Below are 12263 nucleotides of genomic sequence, written 5' to 3' on the forward strand. Positions count from 1 at the left end.
CCTCACCCCCAGGCTCCTGCCACCTTTCTGCTTGGGGAAATCCTGCACTCTCCCCCAAGCCGGTCAGATCACTATGTCCAGAGAGGTAATACCGCTATAAACATACATGTCCAGTATTACCTCTCATTTTTTTACTGGACAGTGTCCAAATACAGGACAGTCCGGTTCAATACTGGACACCTGGCAACCCTATGTAATGAATATGAAAAAATGTTTTAATTCAAATAGATCTCTAAAACTAACATCATTTTGATCATGATAATATATTATTATCGTTTATTTGTAACGTTCCAACATATTCCTCTTCGCGGTACAATGGGGGGTACAGAGTCATGTATGTTACATAAACAGAATTGACATACAAATAAGGGGAAACAGATGCAGAAGTTAATGAGGGCCCTGCTCGTGAGAGCTTCCAAGTTTAGATACAGTATGCACAATAACTTTCTTTGTGACTAAAACAAAATTGCTTTTAATAACAAAATTATATTTATTCCCATACCTCTCCCTTTTCTTTCGCTGGTTTCTACACTGCTCATTGTCGTATGATGGTTTCCTGTTTCAGGAAACACTTAAATACTTAAAATTAGAACACATTTGAATCAGACTTAGATTGTAAGCTCTTCGGGGCAGGGACTCTTCTCCTAATGTTACTTTTATGTATGAAGCGCTTATTGCTAATATGTCATTAATTACTGCTGTAAAGCGCCATGTACATGGATGGCACAATACAAATAAAGATATAAATGCATTCAGGGCCGGCTGGGATTATCGCGGGGCTCGGTGCAGGGGCACTTGCGGGGCCTCTTACCTTGTCTGGCATGGCATCTCCACAGACAAACCCTCCCCCCCCAAAAGCTATGACCGTGCTCTACTTAACCTCCCGATTAGAATAATGCCACAAAAAGATATCTGGTGTGCTCAGTCCGTGTGACGTCAGATCCCACGGCGTTCGCTGAAGCGTGCTACGAACGAGAGCGCGAGTAGCACACGTGTGGATGTAGTGAAGCTGGATGAGGCTCGCGAAACTACCCAGACTGCGGAACTGATCCTGCGGAACACGGAACACGGCCCCAATATCGGGAGAGTTGGTCGAGTTCGTTCTCTACAACCAGCGAAGGACTTTTTCCATGTGATGTCTTTGCACTCGCGCCCCGCAGTGCTCATCCTGATGACCTCACATGTAAGTGAGCTTTATCTGCTTTTAATTTGTTTTAAATTACCTCTATACTGAAACCGGTTGTGCTTGTCTATTTTTTTCTTTTATCTCCTCAGACGATGCAGCGTCATGACGTTACGACGTCACATGATGTCATGACAGCGTGATGGCGCAATGCCATGTTGTCATGGCAACGCGATGCCATTTGACATCACAGCCCCATGATAACGTGACGCTGTAGGAGGAGATGCCACCGGACAAGATAAGAGACCGTTACAGAGGCAACGCGCTCTTCTCCCGGCAATCTGCTTCATTGTTGTTGGGAAGAGCGCGGCGCCTCTGTAACTGTGGGGCTTGGTGCGATGGCACAGATGAAGCCGCCATCAAGCCGGCCCTGCATACATTCACTTGTGGCTTTATACAGAGTAAGAAGCATGTTATTCATACTGATGAAACATTTGTAAAACCCTGTTACATGAACGTAACATCTAGGTTAACTCCAACCCTCTCGAATAGTGCGTCTGAGATCAGATGCATTGTAAGGAACCCCAACCCTCTCTAATAGCGCGTCTGAGATCAGATGCATTGTAAGGGACCCCAACCCTCTCTAATAGCGCGTCTGAGATCAGATGCATTGTAAGGGACCCCAACCCTCTCTAATAGCGCGTCTGAGATCAGATGCATTGTAAGGAACCCCAACCCTCTCTAATAGCGTGTCTGAGATCAGATGCATTGTAAGGGACCCCAACCCCTCTAATAGCGTGTCTGAGATCAGATGCATTGTAAGGGATCCCAAACCCTCTAATAGCGCGTCTGAGATCAGATGCATTGTAAGGGACCCTAACCCTCTCTAATAGCGCGTCTGAGATCAGATGCATTGTAAGGAACCCCAACCCTCTCTAATAGCGCGTCTGAGATCAGATGCATTGTAAGGGACCCCAACCCTCTCTAATAGCGTGTCTGAGATCAGATGCATTGTAAGGGACCCCAACCCCTCTAATAGCGTGTCTGAGATCAGATGCATTGTAAGGGACCCCAACCCCTCAAATAGCGTGTCTGAGATCAGATGCATTGTAAGGAACCCCAACCCTCTAATAGCACGTCTGAGATCAGATGCATTGTAAGGGACCCCAACCCTCTCTAATAGCGTGTCTGAGATCAGATGCATTGTAAGGAACCCCAACCCTCTCTAATAGCGTTTCTGAGATCAGATGCATTGTAAGGGAACCCCAACCATTCTAATAGCGCGTCTGAGATCAGATGCATTGTAAGGAACCCCAACCCTCTCTAATAGTGTGTCTGAGATCAGATGCATTGTAAGGGACCCCAACCCCTCTAATAGCGTGTCTGAGATCAGATGCGTTGTAAGGGACCCCAACCCTCTCTAATAGCACGTCTGAGATCAGATGCATTGTAAGGAACCCCAACCCTCTCTAATAGCGCGTCTGAGATCAGATGCATTGTAAGGAACCCCAACCCTCTCTAATAGCGCGTCTGAGATCAGATGAATTGTAAATTCTTCTGTAATTTGTCCAATTTTCAAACTACCTGAAAATTGCAGGGGTGCCCGGGGAACCCAAGGAGGCTTATACAGGACAGGACTGGCCCCAGTATGGTTAAAGCAGATATTTCCCCCAACATGATTATTATTTTTAACGCTTATTTTAACCGTGGTCTCCCGTCCTTTGTAAACAATGAACATGGGTAACCTCAGTCCTTTTTGTTTACTTGCAGCAATTTTGCCCCGTGATGTGTCCTATTCTGAAGGTGGTGCCAGTTGGTACCCAATATGAAATAAAAATTTAATATTTAATGCGATTGGTATACCATAACTGGTGATACCAAGGCTAAAGTTGCAGTTGTTTAGTGTTGTACTCACAAAATCACAAACCATGGTTATATATAAAGTTTTATACTGTCCTATACAGGTCCCTGAGCATAAACCAATTCCTTGGCTTCCAGCATATCTTCTCAGACACTCATTAAGGAATATTTCCTGCAGCAGTCCGATCGGCTTCACCTGTTAAAACAAGTGTAGGCATCAATTTTTGCAGGTATCTCCTGAATTGTAGCTGCAACAAGTAAAGTAAATAGATAGTTGATGATTCATTTTCAGCCTTCAACAATCACACAGTGCCTGCTTACCGCGGCTATAAAAATATTGCCTATTAATTAAACTCTGTTTACTTGTCAATAAGCAGGTTGCTTAGCCAATAATGTAGCAACCCATGATTGATTCGTTTCTTATAGTGGTTATAAGGCAAAGATTACATGTAACGGGCCCCTGCAGGAGAAGATGCCGCCGGACAAGGTAAGAGACAGTTGCAGAGGCCTTGCGCTCTTCCCCCAGCAATCAGTTTTATTGGTGGAAGAGAGCAGGGCCTCTGTAACCGCTGGGCTCGGTGCAATGGTTATTTTCACATATTCTCTGTTTTCTATAAATATACCCAGACATTTTTTCTGTAAATGGTAAAATGTAAAAGATTTCTCTCTTGACGCTTACCGGAAAGTTCACTTCCTTCCAAAGACACATCTTTAGAGCCCAATTTCTGTTTTTCTAGTATTAGTACCCTGTTTTCACAAAACAAAAAATATAAAGTGTACTGTTTTGAACATTTCAAATCCTTTATGGAGTAGCATTTTGCAGAGAATATATGAAAGCCAAGTTTACAGCAGGGCACTATGAATATTGATAGGTGACGCGGATTGTACAGATACGTACCGGAATGATCTTGCTTGTGTTACAAATCGTCGAGCTTTGGCTATTTCTTTAGCAAGTCTTTTTAAATCATCACCTTCATATATTGGGAGGACAGGGTCCTTAAAAATAATAATAATAATAATAAAAGTCAAGTCAACATTGATACAATTCGCACGTCTCAGTATGCTGTACTTTAATAATTTAATAAGACATGTTCTGAGTCAAAATGGATCTAACAACAACCATGAGAAAACAGTTATACTTATCCAATTCGCTTCAGTGAATGTACTAATGTAGTTCATTGATCATAGTGATAACGCAGCGTGATTGTTCAATCAATATTTACTTGATGAATTTTAGCCAAAGTATTTATCTCAACCGATGGTTGTACTGACATCTACAATTTAACAGTGATCTCCCAGTGTCGGACTTCATCCGAATAAATACAGGCAAATCGTTTTTTACACAGTCAGTGTCCATTCTTTTAGGGAGGAGAAAGCAATAACCGGATTTATGAGAACGTGTCAGGTGTTATCCGACTGAAGGAAGTGAAAGTTAATGTAGGGTTAGCAACTAAAATCTGGCAGTGAAAGTTAAATAATGTACTTAACCTGCAAGCTTTCACTGAGCATTTGTAACCAGGAGTACTCATGTCCACTAAAAAAACGAAGCGTTTCGTTCTGGATTAAAAAAAGCATACTACTGTACAGTACTCATTTAGTTGAAGAACATACATCTTCATCGTTGAATCCCTCAGTCAACATTCTGTGCGCAACAAAGAGTCCATGCTTATCTCCGTGGCAAGAATGGTAACGTCCACCAGAAAGGGTAGCCAACGTCCGCAGAAAGTCATTTCCAATTCTGTGTCGATGGGAGTGTGAGAAAGCAGAGGAAACAATGGACCATGAGTCGGAGCATATGCATAGTTCTATATAATTAACGTACTCTTTTAATGAACCAAATAGCATGGATGTATATATATAAAAACAGAGCAGTATTAATTATTCTAATTAAATTAAATGGGTATTAGGACAAATATTAAGCTGAAATTAAAGCATTATTCCAATCTGTATTAACTTCTGACTAATTGTTAAAAAGATTTGCATGTTAGCCCTGACACAAGCTTAAATTCAGAACATTTGCACTTAAAAAGTCTGACCTTTGTGTAAAATCCCTTTAATTTTAAATGGTGTTTTGCTATATTTAGTAAGATTGATGTTGGTAACATGGCAATCAAACAACTATGGACTCAATTCTCATGCACTTCATGGAATGCAAAAACTGATTGAAGGAATTTTTTACACCTCTATGGTCAGACCCATCACCATGCTGCCGACTAGACTAAATCCAGAGACCTATCCCCAACCCCCGCCCACCCACCAAGCAAGCTCTCAATGCACCCAACCCACAGCCCGACCATAGTGTTCCCACCCCTACCCACTAACCAAGCAAGCTCTCAATGACCCTAACCAATAACCCGACCATAATGTTCCCACTCCTGCCCACCCACCAAGCAAGCTCTCAATGCACCCAACCCATAGCCCGACTACCATTCCCACCCCTGCCCACCACAGACATCTTAACAAGTACTCTATTGCTCATCACAATGTATCATATGTAACCCCACCATTGTTTTACTTGATAAGGTCGCTATGTAAATATTGTAATAAATAAATTATTACGGCTCATTATTGTAAGTAATTATATACATCAGGCAAATAGGTTTTGGCTTGCTATTTTATTGTACCATTTTACCTGCATACCTTTCAGAAGTCTTAAAAGAAATGGTGTGAACTTTGATATTATGTAACTTTAAAAGGCTTTCTGCTAGGACAGGATTGTAGCTTGTGTCTGGCCTTCCATCTGTGAGGAGATAAAGTCCTTGCACATCTGGATACTGAAAAGCTTTCTGAAAAGAAGCAAAAGAAATAAGAGCATGGGATGAGGCGCCACGTCCAAGTGTCTCGAGATTAGGAAAACAATTGCAAACACTCGGAATTAGTGAAATGAAATATTCCTGGAAGTAAACGTTTTAATGTTCTAGGAGGCAAGAAAGCTTCAGCGAAAAATAGTAATAAAAAAAAAAAAAAAGGAAGAATGCAAATGGAGACAGTACAACAGGAGTGCTCAACTCCAGTGCTCAAGGGCCACCAACAGGTCAGGTTTGAAGGATATCCCTACTTCAGCACAGGTGGCTGTGCTGAAGCTGGGACTGATTGAGTCACCTGTGCTGAAGCAGGGGTAGCCTGAAAACCTAACCTGTTGATGGCCCTTGAGGACTGCAGTTGGCCACCCATGCTGTAAAGGGTATTGTACAGGTCAACAAGAGATGAGATAAAGGCAGGGAACCGAAGGGCAATGGGTGGTCTATGATACTTTGTTCTGCTTCTTGTCAAAGAACACGAACCTGTAAGGCATGGACAATGCAGGTATTACCACGGGGCTTAAGCCTTGACAGCCACTGCACCGCATCGTGGCACGCTTCATCTGTGGCCTCCACTAAGCACTCCTGCCAGGTTTCTATGTTTTCTGAGAAGCTTATCATATTAAACCTGCATAGGGAAATGAATCCAACGGAACATGGTAATGAGAAGGGTTGTGCAGTAGTAATTCATTTAAACAAGCAGGTTTTAATATACAATGTAATGCTTTCCTGCTTTTATGACACTAGTGACATGTTTTCAGGATATCCTTGCTCCAGCACAGGTGGCTCAATCAATGGCTCAGTCAAAGACTGAGCCACCTGTGCTGAATCTGACCAGTTGGTGGCCCTTGAGGACTGGAGTTGGCCACCCCATGCTAGCACAACAACTTACAACCTACCAGACGCTTCTGGCCCTTAACTGTTCCCATAGGAGGGATGTAAGCTCCTTCTGCACCTCTCTCAGGAAAGGAGCCATGGAACTAGATGCATCTATTAAAATGCACACTTCAGTCTCCAGTATGGTTCCAAATAATCGCCGACTTCCTGCAAAACACAACAACGTTTAAACTTAGACTATTACACATGTAATTGGAAATTAGATCTTCCAGTTAATCTGGATGCAGTGTGCATTTGATTGATGGAGGACGAGTGGCCTTACAATTGGAAACTGGTCTCTACAGTTGAAAAAAAAAAAACAGTGTCAATGGTGGAAACTTGGGCAAGCCTTTGTATCTCACCTAGTATCTTCAACCTTGCCAATATTACTGTACCATACATATTGTGATTTATACCACAATGGCCAGGCTATTAGAGTATTCTTACTACAGATGTTCTGTAAGATTATTTTTCCAAGCACTGCATTAGAAATAAAAGCATTCCAGAATTTAAACCTGAACGCGCAGTTACTGTAGCTATTCAATATTACAAAACATTTATACAAGATAAACAAACCTGAACAGATGTTTTCATGGCAACAGTCTGTTCTACAGCTGCTTAAATTATAATACACCTTTTCCCTTTTCATTTCTGTTTTGTTACAAAATAGAATTAGAAAGGTTACCAGACAAAAGCCATTGCATTCGCTGAATGTAACGTCGTAGCATCTTCTCCACCTGCTCAATATAATCTTCCAGCTCTTTCGGCTGGAACTGCAGATGTTTCAGAACGCCCTGCAATTTGAGAAAGAATTCGGCAAAGTCTCACAAGTGTTTCTTTCTTAACAAGTAGTTTCATGAATGGCATAACAAAATTCAGAAGCAGCATGGTTTAGATCAGTGTTTTTCAACCGGATTTCCCCTGGCACCCCTAAAGGGTTCCGTGCAATTTTCAGGTCATTTGAAAATTGGATTTGGTACAATTTACAATGCATCTAATCTCAGAACCGCTATTAAAGAGGGTTGGGGTTCCTTACAATGCATCTGATCTCAGACGCGCTATTAGAGAGGGTTGGGGCTCCTTACAATGCATCTGATCTCAGACGCGCTTTTAGAGAGGGTTGGGGTTCCTTACAATGTATCTGATCTCAGACGCGCTATTAGAGAGGGTTGGGGTTCCTTACAATGTATCTGATCTCAGACGCGCTATTAGAGAGGGTTGGAGTTACTTACAATGCATCTGATCTCAGACACGCTATTAGAGAGGGTTGGGGCTCCTTACAATGCATCTGATCTCAGACGCGCTATTAGAGAGGGTTGGGGTGCCGCAGAATTTCACAATATAATTATAGGGTTCCTTAACCAATTTTTGGGGGAGAAAACCACTGGTTTAGTTTACTGAACAAGCATTATGTAAACACAGATTACAGCATAAAACAATGTATCCTTGTGTTATTTATTCATGTATATGTAATCTATGCACAGTCACATACAACGCCCTCATGTTAAAGAGATGTGACTCACATTGACCTGCACGCTGGGGAAGATGGTGCAGTACCTTGCAGACACCTTCTTCTGCAAGGACCGCACCATTTTTTTCTGATGTGTACAGTCCGGACCAAACATCAACTTGGGCAGCTCGAGCCTCTGCTTCTTTAAACTGTATCTTTTCAACCACTTTTTGGAAAAAGAAAATGAGAGCCATTCACTTACAGTAGTTCTGCAGAAGTATGTGATATTTTTTGTGTGTGTTTGTAATTCGAATACATCTAAAGGTAGGAGCATTAACACTATAAGCTATCTGCTCCCTGGACAATATTTGTCTGATAACACCTTATTATATAAGGCAGGGGGGACTCAATTCCAGTCCTCAAGCCCTTCCCCCCAACAGGTCAGGTTTTCAGGATATCCCAGCTTCAGCACAGGTGGCTCAATCAGTCCTTGCTTCAGCACAGGTGGATCAATCAATCCCCGGTGCGGAAGCTGGGATGTCCTGAAAACCTGACCTGTTGGAGGGTGGAGGGGGTTGGGGGGGAGGTTGAGGACTGGAGTTGAGCACCACTGTTCTAAGGCATTATTATTTGCACCTATAAACTGTCAATGTTAAATATAGTTATAAACTGTTTTTATTTATTTTGTTTAATTTTGAACTAAAAATAAACATGGCAATAGGATTCAACTGTGTACAATTAACAACAGAAAATGTTGAAATAACAAGTTAAGCGACAGTGTTGGTTAAGGTTTATTTGGGATTCACTTCCATCCCATATATTCCGATTGTACGTCCCTTACCCATTTAGGTTTTTCATATAATGGTAAGGACAAATATTCCAACTTTTTTATATTAAAAAGGAAGAAAAAGTATTTACACAATCTTCTTTTTCGATGTTCATTTAAAGTTACAGCACCACTAAAATCAGTTTATCCCCCCCCCCCTTCCGCTTTGTAATAAGTAATCTTCTGAGCCATCCACGAGATAGTAACTTTTATTATTAAGTTCACTTTGTCACCTCCTAACTACCACGCAATTATTTCTTCTAATCTTCTGGGATACGTTATGTGAAGATATTGTACTGATAAAGTTGTGTTTTACCTCTTTTGTTGAACAGATTTCTTCTTCTTTCGGCAATACAATGAAAGGAACGGATTTCCGCACCGGTTTGGCCGATGGATATTCTTTGTATACGATTCCTGCACAGTTGCGAAAAGAACAGAATAATATCTCGTCATTTTATCACAGAGACCAGTGAAATTACAATTAAGAGTGTCGGACTTATTGTGCATTCATTGCTTGGGAGTCATCAAAGCGCGACTCGCTGTATCGCGCCTGAATCGGTGGTATTTGCTGTTAAAATTAATGGCAGATGTGGCCAATTTGAGCCGTGATTCAGCGGATTGCACTGAGATAACTCCGGGGCATTAAGTGACCTGTGGCAGATATTTCCCTGTACTCAGTGTGGTGGGTCAGAATCTGTGCCAGTCGGGCAAAGGTCCCAGTGCGTGCAGCGCTCGTTTCCGGCAGCAGCGCGCCCTGGTGGACTCCAGGCAGCGCGCAACGGGGAGGCGTGGCAGGGGCGCAGCCATGACGTCACGCGGATGGTTCGCCTTCATTGGTTGAACCGCCGCCGTGACATGGCCAGCGCTCCGTCGCCACTAGCAAAATGAGGTCGCGCATTGTGCCTGGGGCGCGCAGGCAGCTACTGGGGCTGGCCCCATAGAGGGCCGTACCTTGTGTGCGCGGCACACGCCTGTCGCAGCAGCGGCCCTTGGGGACCTAGCCTTAAACATGATACAGTGTTTAAGTTGCTAATATAAAGAGTTTGGGAGCAGACATGCAAAGGAGCCATTTGTAGCTCCCTCCCTTTTCTGGGATGCTGTAAAGCTTGCACAACCAATTTAAGGTCAGAGCTGGCAGCTTACATATAATTATTCCGCTATCATGAAAAATGTATTTAATCATTAAACAACAAAGCTATTATTTACTAGAAGAAACTGCAGTCATTTTACACTCCTCAAAGGCAGATCTCTGTATTATTTTCAGATTTAGTGCCTCTAGTTGTACCTTTGAAACACCATTAAATATGCCGTATATAATGATTTTGTTTTCATAGGTGTGAGAAATGCACCAAATTGAAATATCTCGAGAAGCATGGGGTACCCTTGTTACAACAGAACTAATGAATAAGCGGTAAACAAGCACACCAAAAGTCGAAAAGTACAAATGAATGCAAACAAAGTAATGTAATAACTCATCAAATTCATCTCTGCATCCGTTTCAGTGCAGGGCACGGTTATCTCTGATGAAGGTGCTCTGCACCGAAACGTATTCACGAAATTACCTTTTTTCGCATAAATTTGAGCTTTCTGACTTTTGGTGTGCATGGCTACTGCTTATTCATTAGTTAGTTGTGTTTCCTGAACTGTTCCTTTTTTGCCTTAGCACCCAGCTTTATAATGATTTAACCCCTTAGACCCCTGCCAGGGGTATCCCAAGTTCCTGGCTCGAATACTCTTTGTGCATTCTATAAAAAAAAAACCTGGTCATTTGTGAGAGTAAAACTTACCTACATTTTTCCCATTTTCGGTATAAAATACATTAAAAGACATCTTCGGTTGCTTCTTATGTTTCACCTTCGCGTCGGGACCAGTCAGATGCCAATCTTTCATTGGCCGGGCTGAAATTAAGAACCATGGCAATATTGGATTTCTTCACTCACAATCTTCCCCTATGTACTTCTTCATTAATCTCATGTATGGTTATGTGAGCTGTGTTTGCATTGTTTCTTAGTGATAGAACAGTAATTCCCATAATCTAATGAAATGCTCATCTCAACATCAAACGTAGGCTAGAAAGGCTAAATCAAATGCCATACATTAATCTCTCCTGAGCTGGATAAAGAGCATTGAATGAAATAACACATACCTGCGGGGATATCTGCCTTTGCACTATTTGGACGCCACATTAATGCTTTCAGTGCCGGATCCTTCTTGCCTTCTTGGTCTTCCTTGTTACCCTGTAAATCAGTGTTTGTTTTGCTGCTTTGAGCCTGTATTTATAAGCTCTTTGGAGCACATATATCCATACCAACTATATCAACACATATCAATGATCTCAATAATTATCATGTTGTATTTAAGCAGCGAACCCGCAATTTTGACCCCCTTTTTTTCACAGTATGGGAGCCGGGGCATTGCCCAGGGGGGAACCGTGCTATTATCAGCTCCCGGCTCCAGAGTGACTCACCAGTGAAGTTATTGCCATGACTTCATGGTTTCTCACTGGGATTTAAATGACCGTCCAATAGGAAGCAGCAGAGGATGACCTTCTGGCTTCCTATTGATTCGCCTGACCTGCAATATTTGAAAGGAAATAGGAATAGAAGCTGAAAAATAGTGTGTTTCAGCTACAGGGACCTCTACCCCCCAACCCCCCCCCCTGAAACCCCTGCCCCCCGGAACCCCATCTACTCCCCCACAGTTCCCACCATAGAAATAAAAATACAACACTGTACCACAAAATAGAATAGAATAGATATCTGCTTATGTGATTTGCCCTCTTTAGACTTTAGATTTATATCATTAGCTGAGTGTGGGATCATTTGACAGTGGGGAGGGAAGGCTTAGGGAAGTACCTCTGGGACCCTTTGGGACCAGGGGGAATGGGCCAGATGAAGAGGTCACCCCTCAAAACGTCGCCCCCCTAGTTTGCTTTCCTTTTTCCATTTTTGTGATATTTTGCTTTTCTTTTGTGTTTTTTTTCCCCTTCTCCTTCTTTCCCCTCTACCCCCTATATTTTTTATTTCCTCTTTGTTGATATTTATTCTTGCATTGGCGTATTGGCTATTGTTGCTATAATTTCAGTTTATGATTAGTGTCATTAAATTATTCATGAAACAAAGGGGTTAACCGGCGCCAAAGAGGGTAAATACCAGTCCTGTTGTGACAGTCCAAATACAGTCCTTGGGATGATGAATGGTGATGATTCTCACCTCAGCAGTGCATATGTGAAAAAAGAGAAAGAGAAATAATAGTGCAGTAAATCAACACGGGGGGGGGGGGGGGGTGATCACAGATATTGACAAAAAACAACAAACAAGACATACA

General features: G+C 42.3%; 1 protein-coding gene and 1 long non-coding RNA gene across 2 annotated transcripts in view; one reads left to right on the forward strand and one right to left on the reverse strand.

Annotated features, from left to right (window-relative positions):
- The window catches only part of LOC142463350 (uncharacterized), a 16507-nt gene extending 4440 nt beyond the window's left edge, over positions 1-12067 (forward strand). Inside the window, exons 2-3 of the long non-coding RNA XR_012787421.1 lie at positions 892-1183; positions 9269-12067. This is a non-coding gene — a long non-coding RNA (uncharacterized LOC142463350). The remainder of the gene's footprint in view (positions 1-891; positions 1184-9268) is intronic.
- The window catches only part of VWA3A (von Willebrand factor A domain containing 3A), a 39364-nt gene continuing 30153 nt past the window's right edge, over positions 3053-12263 (reverse strand). The window contains exons 23-34 of the mRNA XM_075565978.1: positions 11083-11173; positions 10724-10834; positions 9253-9350; positions 8184-8336; positions 7346-7454; positions 6684-6828; positions 6268-6412; positions 5624-5769; positions 4595-4721; positions 3882-3979; positions 3663-3730; positions 3053-3179 (exon numbers count right to left, since the gene is read on the reverse strand). Coding sequence (XP_075422093.1) covers positions 3142-3179; positions 3663-3730; positions 3882-3979; positions 4595-4721; positions 5624-5769; positions 6268-6412; positions 6684-6828; positions 7346-7454; positions 8184-8336; positions 9253-9350; positions 10724-10834; positions 11083-11173 — 1329 coding nt within the window. The 3' untranslated portion in view covers positions 3053-3141. The remainder of the gene's footprint in view (positions 3180-3662; positions 3731-3881; positions 3980-4594; positions 4722-5623; positions 5770-6267; positions 6413-6683; positions 6829-7345; positions 7455-8183; positions 8337-9252; positions 9351-10723; positions 10835-11082; positions 11174-12263) is intronic.

Source organism: Ascaphus truei, chromosome 11, assembly GCF_040206685.1.
Source record: "Ascaphus truei isolate aAscTru1 chromosome 11, aAscTru1.hap1, whole genome shotgun sequence".
In the NCBI taxonomy this organism is placed as follows: Eukaryota; Metazoa; Chordata; class Amphibia; order Anura; family Ascaphidae; genus Ascaphus; species Ascaphus truei.